The sequence below is a fragment of the Pyxicephalus adspersus genome, chromosome 1, assembly GCF_032062135.1.
Source record: "Pyxicephalus adspersus chromosome 1, UCB_Pads_2.0, whole genome shotgun sequence".
Lineage (NCBI taxonomy): Eukaryota > Metazoa > Chordata > Amphibia > Anura > Pyxicephalidae > Pyxicephalus > Pyxicephalus adspersus.
This window is the reverse complement of record NC_092858.1, coordinates 171279516-171297290: the sequence shown is the minus strand read 5'-3', so window position 1 is coordinate 171297290 and position 17775 is coordinate 171279516. Positions and strand designations below refer to the sequence as shown.

Below are 17775 nucleotides of genomic sequence, written 5' to 3'. Positions count from 1 at the left end.
AGTTGATTCTAAAGCTGCATGTGTGGCTTAATATATTGGAGAAAACCTTACCTGTCCATTTTGAAAATGTATAATTATGCAAATATAAATGTGCCCTCTTTTTCAATCCAGCTTAGTGCTGCTTTTAAAACAAACTTACCAGCTATTGTACAAAAAGCAGATTTCAAACCTGAACTTGAAGAGATGGAACGGACTGTTAAAGAATACTTTTATGAACAATTTTATTCAAGGCCCTTTATTATGCCAACAATAAACATCACAGCATTAAAGAGCCCCTGTCACCAACATAATAGTACAGATAAAAACACAGAAGAATCAAGTAGTTACAGATAAAAGCACAGAACAAATATTTTAAATGCTTATTTGCAGCATTTTCCTTTACGGGTAATGATTTTGTATTCCTTACAATGTGCCCCTGAGCTCCCTAATAATGTTGGCTAATAAATACCATATAACAGCTCTCAGGGACCATACCATGGCACACCACAGTCCTCTTCTGGGAGTATAACTTCTGTACGGACCCAGCTAGGGGAAGGGGCAAAAAGAACACTTAACGAGAATGCTAATCAATTACAGATGTCAAAAAAGATCATTGGCATCAGTGGTTAGGGTGGCCCATTGACCACCACGCTAATGTCCACCAGTCCAGTATACCATTTTGATCATTTGTCACTTGAAATGATTGAAAATCCTAACAAAGTGGAGTCCTGACCTAGAGTAGGTCCCTACTCTACAAGAAAGGGGGAACACCTGCAAGAAGAATATTCTTAACACTGAGATATAAACAGCATTTAAACTCCCAACTAAAGAAAATGGTAACAAAGAATCAACCTTAACCACAATGGTAAATATATACAATACAATATATAATAACCTGGATACTGCAGCAAATAATTGAACAGTACACACTTGGTGTAACCCGGTATACAAAACCATTTACAAAAACCAAAACTACAGGAGGTTCTCTTGACTTTCTACAATTCTCAAACATTGTCATATGACCAAAATGCAACTTTTAAGAAGTGCAAAACTTAAGCTACGTACACACGGCAGATTTTTATCGCCCGATAATCGGCATCGGCGAATTATCGGGCGAAAATCTGCCGTGTGTACAGTCAGTGTCGTCCATCGTCCGAGTCCCAACCTGCCGGATCCACGGACGATGGACAACGACCGATCCTAATGAAAGGGAAGGGGGAGAGCGCGCAGCAGGGTGCCGCTCCGTCGCTCTCCCCCTCCCCTCTCCATAGAGCATGAAGGGTGCTGTATGTACAGCACCGTTCATGCATCGTGCAGTCCCTTGTCGTTGGAAAGGATCGTGAAAGATTCTTTCCAACGACAAAAATTGCAAGTGTGTACGCAGCTTTAGCTCACAACACCTTTATCAAAGAAAAGAGGTTTACAGCTTTGGAAAACTTGAAATTAGGTTCTCTCTTCACAGTTGTAACCGGAATAAGAAATTCAACATCATCACAAAACATTTATTTCATGGTAGAGAATAATTCCGGCGTTTCCTCCAACAGTCTGAGTATTCCTCGGCCTCTGCCTCGTACTCCTCTGCCTTGGTCACGTCCCCAGCCTTGTTCTAAGCTGGGAATAAAAGTTGCTTGCCCTGGCCTTGAGGTACTGGCGGCTCCTGTATGGACAAAAGAGAAGAAAGTGTCAGCTCTATACTGCAGTCAAACATTTGGCACATTCACCTGGATTAGGCCAGTTAAAGTAGCTAAAACTCAAGGTATTAAAACTCAAGACACCCCTCAGTTTTTTTACCCTTGTTCACTTCAAAAAGTCAATGTTCCCTAAAGATTTTTCTACATTGCAGCTTTGCATACACATGCCACAACACTTTGTAGTGCAGCTCAGAAGATGAGGTGCTCCAGAACCATAAAAACCTTTGCATTGAACAAAACCTCCGTTACAGGGTCATAGTTGGTAAAAATGAAAAAAAGGATGCTAATGTCACTTTCAAAGTTTAAATCCCACAGTGAAGCTTTAAATTTAGGAATCCAGTATGGCACCAACAAGAAGCCATTTTAAGTTTCTTCAGAGAAAGCACAGGTCAGCAAATTCAAGAGTAATTCCTGACGTGATTTAAGCAAATTCACGTTGTGTGGTATGGGCGAGCAAGTGACTATTTTAGGTCTCAGCCAAGGAGCTTCAATATGCAAACCGTTTTCCAAGTTTCCATTGTCAGGATTGTCCCCTACACTTCCCTTGGACCACCAGACAGACATGGGAGTTATCAAAGCCAAAAAGAGGACTCCAGCATTGCCAACAGAAGGGATTCCCAACATTGCAGCATGGAGGGAATCAATTTGCCAGAAAATTGGTCATAATACAGATAAATGCCGTGTATTATGGCAAATAGCACAGATGTTAAAAGTGGTCTATTTACAAAAGGGAAACCACACTCTTTTAAACAACTTTAAAGTACAAAATAAAAATATATACAGTACACTCACCATCAAATCTGGCAGGATCCCCATCGACATTAAACTGATTTACTCTTTGCTGTAGAAAGTAAAACATGAACTATTATTCCAGCAAACCCACAATGGAAGCCAGGCAAGGCTGGCAACCAGAGTACACTCCCCCCACATTTAAATGTATTTTCTCCCAAACACACAATATTTAGGAATGCTCAGAACACCAGCTTACCTGATATCTTTTGGAATTGACAATGATTGTTCTATTATGGTTCAATGACTGCCTCTCTTTCTCTAGCTCCAGTTCTGGTAAGTGGGCTGATGTAAGGGTCACGCCATAAAGAGGAGCCAAATTCTTGCTGATACAGTAGCTGGAATACAAGTTAAATGTATTAAGAAAATTGTAGAAACAATGTAGGTACAGCGATCTTCACATTTAGTTTATCATGCTACGAAGTCACAAAAACATGATTTTGTTTAAATTGCATCTGACAATTACAGTATTAAACAAATGCACACTTGGAGGCTTTGTCTGGCAAAAAAATCTTTTGAGCCTGCAGATAACCCTGTAATCTGAAGGGTTTTTTTTGGTAAATAAAGCCTCCAGCTTGCATAGGACCACATGGGTATAAGTAGCAGTCAGCATCATACAGGTGAATGTTATACAAACTAAGCGAGAAGGCCAAATTTTTACACTTACGTAATTTTCTTGCAGCTGCCAAGAGCACAGCACCCCAGGTCATTCTCCTCATGCCATTTGCACCTGTCAAGACACAAATAATACAACTTTATGAAACGGGGATTTTTTTTCTGTATCTGTGAGGCATTTTGACAATATATCTAAATGTCCAAAAGGCCAAGGAGACAAAATTTTACAAAGTATCATAAGACTGACTTATTGTACCTGCCGGGAGTTAGCAGGACTTTGTCTTATTACCTGGTATTGCTGCTGTAATCCCAATAAAAGACACCCAGTAGTCGGTCTACAGAGTATTTTGAAGGTTCCTCATTAATTTTGTGTCTATAGAAGTTCATTATTAAATTTTCTATATCGAACACTTCAAAACGATTGTCCATACCTGAAATACAGCAAGTGAATTATAGAATATAAATATTATGGAAGCAATTCTAGGTGTCTGCAGCAATGTGAGACTATTCTATAAATGATCTAGAACACTGGGAAAGATGGCTTACAATTCAAAATATACAAATATACATCCAGACCAATACTGAAACATCTCATCCATGTACTCTAGGTGTTCTGGTAAGACACTAATATGCAACATAACACCATAAAGGTGTATTGTATAGACACTTTCGTGGACGACCACTATGTGCATGATTGGTTTATATAGCACTTATTCTGACCCTGATGAAGCAGTGCTTTGCGAAATGTGTTCAGCTTGGCATTAAGAAATTTACATCAAGTGGTCCTTAACCTCCTGGAAGGTTCATTTCTATGTCTAAAAGTGGTACATTGTTTTTCACAAAAATGTATTTTAAAGTATATTAGTACGATTATAATAAAGAGTGAAACACAAAATCATGTAAAAATAATTAAAATTTTTTTTTTTCATAAATATATTCATACTATTATACTGTAGAAAAATGTTCATGAAAGACAATGTACTGCTTTTACAAATAAAGCTACTGTATTGCATTCAATACAGTTATCTTGGTTACAAGGTACACACGCACCAACATCACCACGAACTCCCCGGTGACTCATCGAGTTCAGAGGAAGTCGGCCGGAGTAAGAGACATCGCAGAGAAGGACGACGCGGGACGCCGGCAGATCAGGTAAGAAGGGCTTTACTATTCTTATAGGTTTATCTAACCCATCGGGGTTACTGCCCAGGAGGTTAAATGCTTTATTCTGTGCACTCCAAAGACTCCATCCTGATGTGCACTCCATATACATTTATGTGGAAATAGTGAAAATGTATACTAATATATATATATATATATATATATATATATATATATAAATAAATGAATATAAATAGGTTTTGGGAATGTCAAAAGGGCAGAAGTGTCATCTAGCCAAGCTCCAGAAATAGGTAGAACACCACCAACAGAAGCCCTTCTCCATTCTATTAAAAAAAGCATTTCTAGCAGAACTTATCTTAAGTTTGTTTGAAGAAGCAAAAATGAAATATGTTTGTATTAGTATTATCAGAAGATAAAGATTAATCATTGTCTGTCTTAACAAATACTTGACAAAAAAAACCCTTAACAATATGATACCAATGGCACAAGATATTTACCAGCTTTAAAAGCTAGCCACTGGAGACACCACCTCACTCTGTACATGTCTTCCCTCTGAAATAAAGTTCACAATTAGACATGACTCCTTCACATTATATTTGGACTCAATGCATACAATTCCAAGATACAGAAAATATTTGAAGTTACATTTTGTAAATAAAATTTTCAGTTATACAATATTAAAAATAAACACCACACCCACCAACTACATACAGGGTGGGAAGGTATATCAACTTGGTAACTGTTACATATGTTCCATTTATTAAACAGAATCTACTCTGTGTGGGAGGGACAGGGGCCTGTAAGTTTTTGGAAACATTCTAAAGAATTGCCTGCCGGGTCAGTGTAGTAAGAGAAAAACTGGCATATCCACAGTCAGATTTCTCAATATGATTAAGCTAAACGATTGTCTGTTTAGAACACTGAAATAAAGCTTATATGTGGTGTGATGAGATTAGACAAAGCTTCCTCACGAACAACCTTACCCTTGTACAATAAACCTCAACAGCCATCTTCCATGAATGTCATTCCTCTGTAAGCTTACATGCCCAACTTAAATAATGGTAATTACCATATATACTAGACCACGGGTTGGCAACCCACGGGAGGAGGATTGCTCTTCTGGTGTTCTAACGAAAAAAATCTACCTGTGAAATAAATTACCAGGGGGTGTGTACAATGAAATCAACGTTAGGAAAGTTTCACTTTCACCGTTTGTTTAGGAATGCAACATGTCATGTACTGCAGCCTTACATCTCTCATAGCTAGCAGAACCCCAAATTTCATCTCCCCACCTTTAACAAAATATATGGGGGTCAGAATTATAAAAAAAAATTGTTAAAATTGAACATCAGGGTTGCTGTTTTGAAGAATGTCTAGAAGTCCGAAAGTAAAAATACAAATTATGAACCCCCGGTACCACTTACATAGCAAGGAGGTGCAAACCCCAAATTTATACTAGCTGTCACAAAATTAGAAAATATGTCATACTACACTACCTGTCACCTTGCCAACTTTGAACCCCAATTTCCCTAGAACAGGGAGATGTACAAAACCAAAAATGTAGGTCGGGGGACACTGACTTATAACACCCTAAAATTTCATTGTCAGAACATAAAAAAAACTCTGCCTATAAAAAAAAATCCACTCTACTACACGATTGCTGGAGGCTTCTATCACCTGAACCCCAATTTCTCAGGAATGGAGGGGGGTAGGTACAGGTGAACAAAATTAGAGGTGCAAGTGGAAGACACCTGTGGCTAACACCCCCTAAAATCTCATCGTTAGGCCATTGTCAGAACAAAAAAATTTGCCCATCAAAAAAAAAAAAAAAAAAATCTACCCTGTTCAAATGTAAGATTCAATCCTACAAGGTAATATTTGTTATACATAAATGTAACATTTGATAAATATAATTTAGGCTATATTAATTTATGCAATTTTAAATTTTATATTTTTAATTACTTATTAATCTATCAAGTACTAAATAAATAACCGATTAATTTGGGGAAAATGAATTATAATTGCTGGACTATATAAAGTATATACAAGAAAGATTACTCATTACTTTAATCATGAGTATATTAAATCCAGTGAAATACAATACTGCACAAATTCATAAAATAAATCATGATACTAGGGACCTAGTTTAGTGTTTAATTTAAGTAGGCCTACACATGCACACTGCACTTCTGTTTGTTGTATTCTGTTGTCGTAACAGGTAAAATTAAAAAAAGAATAAAACTTTTTAAAAAGTTTATAAGCGGTTATGTTTAGGGGTTTCTTTAGTGGAAGACGAGGCAAAATGGCTCCTGATAGTAAAAGGTTGCTGACCCCTGTACTAGAATATAAACAAAGATTCTTTTTGTCCTCAAAATTCTATTAAAAAAATAAGCCTGATTTATACTCTGGTAACACCTTGTTATAAGGCTTTTTGGATGTGGTATGTTTTTTAACTCAAGGCTATAAGTGTAAAGAAAAAAAAATAAAATAAGACACACAAAGAAATCCCTACCTTGCAATAAACTTGTATGTACAGAGGAGAAGGCACTGGACAAATAAATTCACAGAGAGAACGGAACAGGTTGTGGTAGTCGCTGTTTGCGAGATTAAATCCAGACACTGGAATCTGATGTGTAGAGTTACCTGGGGCGCAAAAGACAACAGGTTGGCCAAACCCAAATGAATTCAAGTGGCTTGGAAACACCGAAAATATACAGAGAAAAAAAAAAAATCACTTACTTCCTATCTGACAATAGGAGCGGAAACCAAAAGGCAGCTCTCCTGAAAGGAGGGGGAGAAAAAAAAAAGTTTATTTAGATTAATACAATAATTTTGTATATTAAGAATTTAAATAAGCACTAAATATACTAAGAAAAAGCAAAGCTGTGTTAGAACTACATCTAGTCATATTAGCACAACCGTGCAAAGCCCTGGTGGGCCAACAGACCCTACTGAGATGAGTTTGGTAACATTTACACATTTGTCCCTTTCTCTGGCCCATGATCGGCCTGCAAAAGGAGATGAATCCTGATGAGCTCATCTCTATATAAAACTTTGCTATTTAGTTTTATACAAAGAATATTTTTTTTTTTTTACCTGGATCAATGAAGTCATGGAAAGAACCCAGAATTCCATCTTGCAGTGAGTAGCGTACACACCCAATCTCACAGGGAACAAACCTCTGATTACAATAATTAGGCATATCCCCGTGGCTGAAAATATCAATGATGTAAATCACTTTTTTCTCCAAACCTGGAAATAAAGGATAAAGCCATTAGAAACTCAAAAACAGTTTGTTAAAGCATAAATACTTTAAGCTTGATTAACCTCCCTAGAAAAAAAGGGAGCTAAAGTAGAAAAAAGGTTGCTAAAAGCTGTAACCCTGAGTCACACTCGGGTAGGTACACCTATGGGAATAGGAAATACCACCTTACCTGATCTGCCGGTGTCCCACGTCATCCATCGCCACGATCTTCTGGACACGATGAGTCACCAGGAGAGTTCCCGGTGAAGCCGGTGCGTGTGTACGTTGCCGGCGGGGCATTCAAAATCTATTTGTATTGCATTCAATACGAATAACTGTATTTTATGAAATCTACTGCTTTTACACATATAAATCCAGTAGACTATAAAATAAATTCTCATGAAAAACAATGTACTGCTTTTAGACATAAAACCAGAAAGAAAATGTACCGCTAGGGAGGTTTAAGCTCTCCAAGACTAGATAATAGAGAATTGGAGAACCTGTGTGATACAGCACAGCTGGAATTGATTTCTTAACCCATTATTAGGATTCCAAGGCTCCTAAGCTTTGGATATGGACAGCTGTTGCAGGTTTGAATAGGCACTACTGGGTGCCTGAACCTCATTGACCATTGGAAGACTACTCAAGATGAAGCCAATTCTTTCACTTAGGGTCCACCATCACCTTTACCTGCCCTGTACTTCAGGTAGTGTTCCTGGCCTTCATTTGGATCCAGCACTACCAGTCTCAAACACAAACCAAATCAGGTTGGGCTCAAAATGATCATGGGTGGCACTCATTTACCATTAACTTGAAAGCTGCCCTGGCCTAGAAAAGCCCTCCACTCTACTGTCAGCTTTACAGGAGGGAATGTAGTGATCTTCTCTGAGCCACGGAAGTGACCATTTACCTTCATTTGAGGCAAGAAAACAATTCAGGAATAATATGAAACTCACATCAGTGTTACTTTATTAAAAAAAAATGAAAATAAGTCAGATCGCCTATTTACATCCCAACATATATTATACCTCTTCAATCAGAGCAACAAACAGTACACACCTGCCATTTTCTGACAAAATATCTCTGGATGTTTAGGCTCCTGTTCCTGCTGCAACTACAGAATAAAAAATCATTAAGTCAAAGAATAAAATTTAAATCAGTTAAACATTTTAACTACAAGTACCTGTGGTTAAGAGTTTGATAGCTGTATACTGGGCAAGCAGGATATGCTATACGTTGTATATCAGTTCTCCACCATTCATAGAGAGAAGGGTAGTGGTGTTCAGCAAGCTCAGTGCTACAAACCAGCTGGATGCAACTGCTCACATAACCAGCTCTTGCAATCCCATCTACTTCATTTAGTACTCGCTTGCATAAAAATGGTTACCATTGGACCCAATAGGTGAAGTTGGTATGTTTTCTGGGGTGGATTGCCACCTCTGCCTCCTCGATAGACTTAAATGGGAGGTGTTTAAAGACACCTAAAGGCTTGTACAGACATTTGCAACTGCCAATATAGGTGTTTTAGGCATCAAATTTAAAAAACATTCTCAACTCTTGCTGGTTTTTGCAAATGTCTGCAAAAACCAGGTTCAAACACATGGAGATCAGATCATCTGTGTGAAGACATGGAGTGTTCTCCACCCATGCATAGGATGCAAGCAGTCCAAGGGTCCATGAATTGTGATCGATAACCCCTACTCTAGAAAGCAGGAAAAGCAATTTTGTCAAACAATGGGAAAAATCAGAGGTGGGGGGGGGTCTAGATGTGGATGAAGTGGAAATAGAGAAACCTGAGTACTTTAGCCCCCCTGGCGGTAATCCAGAGTGTGGCTCAGGGTTAATTTTTTTGCAAAAAGTGGAAACCCAGAGCCACACCGGGTGGAATTGAGGGCTTACCTGGTCCCCACAAGCCCACGGCATCCTCCAGCGATGCTGGCTCGCCATCTGTGTCTACTTGGCAATGACAGGCCGGCATATGCGTCCTCTGGTCTTGCATTCCGGCGTGTGAACATTGGAGGCTAGGGGATGCAGATGCTGAGTGGGCATGCAACATGTATGCGGGCGGTGTGCATGCGTTGGGGCTTTTAATGTCAAATGTACCGCTTTGACATTTAAAAATCCTAAATTAATCATACCAACAGGGAGGTTAAAGGATACAAATTTGCAGTGTGTCCCTTAGATCTCTACTGCTAAAGATAATGAAGTAGTAAACCTCAACAAGTCATTTCTAATCACTATAAATTAAAGGCTTGGCACAGCAAGTGTAAAGGGGAAGTTTACTGTTTTGAGACCTACAAGATAGACCCAAAGACTGGAAAACCAAGACACATAGTTACAGAGCAGTAGAAACTAAGTTACCATAGGCAGACAATGGTCTCCTAATTTGAGTGTAATAGCAGAGGTTTGCAACTATGCAGGGAAAAGCCTGACAGTTAGGGACTAAAGCAACTCAGAATCAGAACATCTATGGATAATAGTTTAGGGGCTGTGAAGGTCAAATGGAAGCTCAGAATCTCCTAAGTACAAAAATGGGCCATGTTTGTTTCTGAGCTCAGAATATTTGGTTGGCTGTGACCAATCTTTATTGTACAAGGTGCCTCGACACCCTCTCCCCTCCGCCGCCTTTGCGAAGTGGACATGTTGTGACCTCATAAAAGTCGAGGAAGGGGATCAAGGAGGACATCAGGTAGAAGTTAAACTTAGGATATTGGTAGCTGGGAATGGTCAGGTGACCAAATAGCATGTTCGGTGATGCCAGCTGGTCAGAAACAAGCTGTTACCAGAAAGTATTCTGAAGAGAGCTATATGCAGAACGCAGAACTCAGTACTCAAAGATCGTTTCAAGGCTGTGACTGCAACATCAACATTAGTCTTTTGGGATCCAGAGTTGTCAACCAAAAAAAAAAAATAAATAAAAAAATAAAAATATTATATTTTCTATGATCTGTTTTTGTTTGCCAGAATTTAATGCTGCAGTTGACCGTAATCCCAAAGCTAAACAACTTCCTGATCTATATGCTTGTTCCAGAGGTGGGATCACAAAGCAGCTATGTACAGTCAAGCAACAATAAAAGATATTACAAGATTTTTATCTGGTCACTCTACTTTGAAAGCTAGCAATAAAAAGTGGTCAACTACTTACTACTTCAGCAACATGGGCTCCCAAAGAGTAATTCTGGAAAATAAAGGCAAGTGTTATTACATTATAATCCATTTTGACAGCAGTATTTTCTATCAGGTTTAAAATACAGAATCAAATTGATTGCAAAATGATGGCAACATGGATATAAAAAAAATTGGTCAAACAAGGTAGGTTTTTATTTAAAGTTTTATGATCAGTATTTCAATTCGATTTATTGGGAAAATGGAGCAGACTACAGATTAGTTTTAGTAGGAGTTTCACAAACAGAACATTAGGAGTGCAATGATAACCCAGTGTGACTTCTAGGTTTCTCAAGTTACATGTCAGCCCACAATTCCCAGGTATCCGACTACCTGCATCAGAGTTCTCCCCAGGCCCTTTTAGCAAGCCGCACCACCCAGCACTTTCCAGTAACCACCTGGCTGTTTTTGGGTGGCTACTAAAAAGTTGGGTCAAAATACAGGGGTCGCCACCCACTTTCTGCTTCTTCCCACCCAGCTTTAAAATTTTTGAGGAGACCACTACATTGTCCTAAACCTGAAGCCTGGAACTCACTTTCATGTCTACGGCCCCTAGGCATGGTTTCAGGGGATGTTAACTGCAGTGCAGAGGACTACATGCTGTAAAGGTGGCAGCTGCTTTGAGGGGCTGTCAGCTAGTAACACCTGGAATGCTTTAAAACCATGCAGGCACTGTGCCCAAAAGCAGCTTAGGAAGAAAAAAAAAAAAAAAAAAAAAGCATAATTTTGCAATGCATGCGGTACAAGTGCCTGAAATTGGCTTGCCATCTTCCAGCCCCCTGTATAGTAAATCTTTACATGTGGCAATCTATGCAAATGTGCCAAAAAGCATAGCATACAGATTCAAGTGGAATGACAGATACACTCATCAGCCTGCTGCTTCTTATTTCACTGGAGAGCCACAGGTTGAAGTCAGGACATAACCTGCAAGAACCTTAACTTTACTTATTTAATCATATAGAACTAAAACCCAACATGGTTTTGCTCATCTGCACATGACTGGATAATTGAACCTTTAAGTGAACATGCTTCAATACCATAGTAATCAGCCTTATGGAGTCAAGTTATAAAGAATTAAATATAATAAAGGAATAAAATACAGTGAAGAAAGGACACAGCTATGAGAAGGTTAATGGAGCAGCAAACAGTCCAATGTACAGAAGGACAGGAGTGGTGACAAGTACTCACACCTTGGCTGTCCTTTGTAATGGAAACCAAAATCATTACACTGAATAGGGCAGCATACACATGGGCAAATGCATGCAGCACTCCATGCAATGTGATGTCTAATGCATTGCACACTATGTGCAAATAGCTAGAGTTCAGAGCTTCAGGGAACAAAGCCATGGGAGGTGATCATTTACAAAGGCATGGTTGCCCAGCTTCACTTGGGTGCTGCGCACTATCATTTCTGAAGGTCGCAAACATGCCACACACAACTTAAAGGGTACTCGTGAAAGCTCAGAGTATGACATGCGGGAGGGATTTTTCAAATATCAACCACAAGTACCCAATCTACATACTAACCTATCTACATTAGGTTAGATTTTAATCACTAATATACTAAATTTCTCTTATTAGCTTGAGTGCAGCCTATTACTGCCTTCAATTGATCCCCTATACATGACCTACTTCCTGCATCTTGAATTGTTAAGTAACCTACCCTTATAATACCTTAGATCCATGCTTTCTATCATTAGTCTTGTAAGATACCATCTAGCAACCATTATTAGTACATCAGATATGAAATAGCACATAACATTTGTTTTGTTACTGTTTTCTCTATTTTGGTGAAAGTTTTATGTTATATATATTTAGTAATGCATTGCAATCTTTTACAACTATGTACTTTGTTTAAAACCATTATGTTTTCTTTATATTTGCCATTTCAATTTTCTGTACTACATAGAAACTGTACAGTTCTCAACAACAACTAACCCCCTGAAGAAGCCCCAGTACGGCAAAACACGTCGGGCCATATGCAACCCCAATAGGTCTCACCTTACGTACATATGATTATACTGTATGGTGTTAGTTCACTAATGTCTACAATTAATGATCCTAATCTTGTGATGTTCAACAAGGATTAAGGACACAAAATAAGATTGTATATGAATTCATTGAGTATAAATATATAATCAATATTTTGCACACAAACCTTTGAGCCTTAAATCTCTTTCATGTATTACACAGGATTTATATAGCACCAACGTATTAGGACCGTGCCCCGAAGAGCTTACATTCTAGATAATTCATATTGTATAGATCACTGTACAGAATTTTATAAACAGCCTTTAAATACCATACTTACTTTTCTTGGATTAACACATCCAGGCTGCCACTGAGTCCGTGTTTGCGACACTTTGGGATTCTTTGATTCCTTTGCTTTTGTGAAGTACTTTTGTTTCTCATCAACGGTCAGCAACTAAAATTAAAGCAATGACAAACATTTAAACCACTGGCAGGTGAGGTGTACATAACAGAGCACCTGTCATAAGGTGGGAAATATCAGGCAGTAAGTGAACATTCCTCGGAGGCAGGAAAAATGTGCAAAGGAGTGACTGACTGGGGTCAAACTGTTAAGGAGTAGATCAGAGAGTTTTACAAACATGGGGGAACTCTTGAAATAAGTTTGATATTCAGGGACCCTTCGTATAATTACTATATCCACAGATCACAGTACATTAGTAAGGGGGTCAGTGGAAAGAATTCCACTTATATTGCTGGCCATTTGGAAGAATGTCACCCTTACAGATAGCCAAAAAGATCATTGGTGTCACTTATACTGACCTGAGAGTCACAGATTGCTCAATGCAACCTCTGGAGGAACTCTGGTTGAGAAACACCATGCTAGACAACCAAGTCAGAGCATGTCCAAATAGTTCAACAAATATCCATCCATGGACCATTTTTGATAGTCCTGATCAGTGACGTTAGCACCAAAGGTTTTTCTTGATATGCATGGGTCAGGGAAAAAAAAATAAAAAAATAAATTGTTGCACAAGCCTTAGATTAACAAGGTTTTCTTTTTGATCACTTGGATGGCTGAATGCATGTGTACCTGGGGTAGAGGTGGCAGCAGAATATGAGGGGGTGCTGAGAAGTTCCTGGCTTTGCCCCTTCCAGATGAAAAAGAAAAATGAGTGAGGGGGCATTTGACAGCCAAATATCTTAGTATGTAGTATGCGATTCTTAAAACTGTTTTTTTCTTTTAGTGAGAAGCTGCGATGGCAGAGGCACAAGCAAGTTTCACATCGGAGTTACGGGTCGTCATGAAGTTTTTGTTTCTCCAGGGAAAGTCAGACATTCACACTGAGATGTCACAAACACTGGGGGAGAATTGTGAATGTCCCCTGCTGACTTTCTCTGGAGAAAAACTTCATGACGGCCCGTAACTCCAACGACATGAAACTTACTTGTACCTCTGCCATCACAGCCTCCCACTAAAAGAAAAAACAGTTTTAGGAATCGCAAAGACCTGATATTTGCACAGTTACATACTAAGATAATAGGCTGTAATATGCCCCCACACATTTTTCTACTTCATCTGGAAGGGGGCAAAGCCAGGAACTTCTCAGCACACCCTCGTAGATGAGGTAGTTTCAATTTGAGGAAGTAAATTGGAAATTGGTTGTCTACCCTTTTATGTAAAGTGAAATTTCTGAGCTAAAGGTACGCTTTAAAACGAAACTCAACATTTTTACATAGAAGGGTAGACAACACCACACCTTTTAATCTTGATCGCCACATCGATCAAGAATTAAAGGGAGCGCAGAGCCTCCTGAGATACCTACGTCATGATTCCCGGGAGGCTCTGGTTGCTCCTTTTGCGCATGCACAGAAGGGGCATTTTTCCTTCTAGGGAAATTGGATGCCAATCTCACATGGGCAGTAAGATTTTTTTTCCCCCATTCACAGCGGCTACGTCACCTGATCGGGACGAGATCAGGGTGACAAAGAAAGAATACTGAAGATGGTGGCACCGGCACTTGCTCTGCGCTGGGACATAGTGAAAATTCCAGGAAGACATGAGAACCGATCATGGGAAGGACCAGCGCCATCGAAGGATCTCCGGGAATAAAGGTAAGTGTGATTTTTTTTTGCTTTTGGTTTAGTTCCTCTTTTGGAAGAAAGCTAAAAGTGCCGGCTAGCATGGGACACCTTCATAGGTATTGTGGATGCCATGCCTGGATGGGTCAGAGCCGCACTGGCAGCACAAAGGGGACCAATATACAATATTGGATAAATGGCTTTAAAGTTTTAGCATCTAAACACTGTATACCAAAAAAAAAATATTGAAAGAAACCAATTAAGAGTCCCAAAAACCACAGTAACCCCCCTACAGCTATAAAGCTGGGAGCCCCCCCAATCACTGTACACTGGGGGTCTCAACCAGAGTTCCTTAACCACTGAGCAAATTTGTGCTTCTCGGGTCAGTTTAGGAGCCAATCTGTAAGGGAGACATTCTTCCCTCTTACTGCGGGTATATTTAGGTGCACCTAAACTCAGAAATTTCACGTTACATAAAAGGGTAGACAACCCTTTCATGTAAAGTAAAAATTCTGTTTGTTTAGGTTTTTTTTAAAGGATGTTGCACCTTAAAAAAAAAAAAAAAAAAACCTAAAGTGCAGCCCCATCCCTCAATTCTCTACCGCCTAGGCGATCGAGAATGAATGGGAGCACAGAGCCTTTTGGGATACCTACATCACGCATCCCGGGTGCTCCGAAAAGAAGCCTTTTTGTGAAAAGAGAAAAATTTGATGATCTTGCGAGTTTTTTTCCCCAACCTACGTCACCCAATCTTGCGCCTGGGTCGGGCGACGTAGGATGAAGAACCCGGAAGAAGAGCAGAAGATGGTGGCGCCCCGGCTCGGAGATGAATTCCGGGACAACGCAGGACCCCTCCGGACCAATTGACCGATTTTTTTTTATTTATTATTATTTAAAGCACCTTTCAATTTAGTTCCTCTTTAATTATAGCCAGAGTTCCCTAAAGATCTGAAAGTTATTTCAAAGGGTTCCCCTGTGCTAAAAAATTAACCAAGAGTCCTTTGCATTAAGAAACCGGGTTTAAGGCTGGCTCTACACCATGTAAACTTTCCTACTGCGTTTTTATAGCTTTTATAGCATTTTACAGCTTGCCTTTAGGCGTCTAGGCCGCGTTTTCCTGCTTTTTTTTTTTTAACACGTTTACGTTTCAAGGCTTATAAACGAGGGAAAACACCCCACTGAAAACAATGCAAGTGTTTACCGGCGCTAACACATTTAATTTTATAAACTTTGCACGCAACGGGGTAAATAACGCTCCTAAACGTGGCTCAAGGAAACGCTTTGGAGTGGATTAGTCTATTGGAATTTCAGACATGGGCTGACAATGGCCTTAAGCTAGGTACACATATGCAATAATCATCATTAGAAAATGAAAGATTACGACCGATTATATTTGAACAATCGTATTGCGCACAATTCTCTACATGCTGTAACAATACGATCGTTCAAATACAATCCACCAATAATGTACACACGCTAGATACGATGGTTAGATCGATGCAGGGAATGACATGTAAAGGTGAAAGTGTATTGCAGAAACATGCACGATCACTGAACGATCATACACACGATAGCGAACGATCGTCGGCCAATCAGATCCGCCGTGACAGTCGTTTATTTCCAACGACAATCCTCGTTCGTTGGTCACCTTTTTTTTTTTTTTTTTGAACGATTTTTGGCCAATCAGTCATTCATCTCCAATGATAATTATTGGACGTGTGTACGCAGCTTTACATGCAGCAACACCGCCGCCTTTAATTGCTCTACTGCCCCAGATACATCTAATTGCCCCCAGCTGCTCAGCCCACGTGTTACCCTTGTAGTTATTGCCCCAGATGCACCTGCAAGTATTCCCTGGTACCCCCTTACCACCCCTGGCAGAACGACCCCCACAAAACAGCTCAAGAACCTTCTCTCACCCCTTCAAGCTTTTCTGCCCCCTCCAACCCAGCAGAACTCACCGCCCAGTCCTGGGAGCAGAGCCGGAAAGCATCCCGCACCCCGGACACCTCCAGACCCCGCCGTCTCAGCTCCGGGATCATATCCAGGCAGAAGAGGGAATAAGCGTTCCGCGAATACTTCTTCGGCATTTTCCCCGCCAACCCGACCGCCGCTCCGCACAGGTGCCTCGTCACGTGACCTGCGTGAGTCTGAAGAGGAAGGACGGCGCCCTATTTATGAGGAGATTTTATGGGGGGTGACGCCCCCCCCCTTATGGCGGGAATGTGAGGAGATTCCGGGGCTGTTCTGGTACTGAAAACCCAACATGAAAATCCCTAAGGCCTCACTAAGCTGGAGAATCAAAATATGGCGCCAGTGCAGTGTGTCAGAGGCTCGACAATGTACTTCAATGGGATGGTGTGTACAAAACCTCAATACCCCCCGCTTACTGCTTCACCTCAGATATATCACCCCCCCCCCCCAAATAAACAGCCCCACTGCAGATATATGTCCCCCTCACCCCAATAAACAGCACCACTGCAGTTATATATCCCCCCCCCCAATAAACAGCACCACTGCAGTTATATATATCACCCCCCCCAATAAACAGCACCACTGCAGTTATATATCACCCCCCCCAATAAACAGCACCACTGCAGTTATATATCACCCCCCCCAATAAACAGCACCACTGCAGTTATATATCACCCCCCCCAATAAACAGCACCACTGCAGTTATATATCACCCCCCTAATAAAGCACCCCACTGCAGCTATATCACCTCCTCCCCAATAAACAGCCCTAATGTAGATTATCTCACCTCCATAGCCACCTCCTGGGTGCACTTACAGACCCCCTCACAACACCCCACCCTAATATTCAGCTTTCAGTATACTTTTGTTCACCTGTATCCTCCCTGCTAATATCTTATCCCGGTACACCTGTATCTCCTCTACTAATATCTTATCCCGGTACACCTGTATGTAGATTACCACCACACACCTGCCACTACTTCTGTGCAATGCAAGCTGCATTGGGGGTGGAATTAAAAATGATTGACACCGTAATGCACCAATGTGCAGCTCTGTAATTGACCTGATGACTAATCCAGAGCTGGGTAGATTCTTTTCCCCTGAATTAATTGCCCCACCCATGTGCTCCTTTCCTTGACCTGCTATA

General features: G+C 40.2%; 1 protein-coding gene across 1 annotated transcript; it reads right to left on the bottom strand.

Annotated features, from left to right (window-relative positions):
• Positions 1-219: 219 nt before the first annotated feature.
• On the bottom strand, positions 220-16802 carry MAEL (maelstrom spermatogenic transposon silencer). Its single transcript, XM_072398397.1, has 13 exons — positions 16617-16802; positions 12917-13030; positions 10586-10618; positions 8500-8554; positions 7293-7448; positions 6936-6977; positions 6709-6839; positions 4694-4748; positions 3364-3505; positions 3127-3189; positions 2659-2797; positions 2463-2511; positions 220-1636 (listed from the first exon to the last, which is right to left on the bottom strand). Exons 1-13 carry the CDS (start codon positions 16743-16745, stop codon positions 1482-1484), a joined length of 1263 nt encoding a protein of 420 aa, XP_072254498.1. The 5' UTR covers positions 16746-16802; the 3' UTR covers positions 220-1481.
• Positions 16803-17775: the final 973 nt, after the last annotated feature.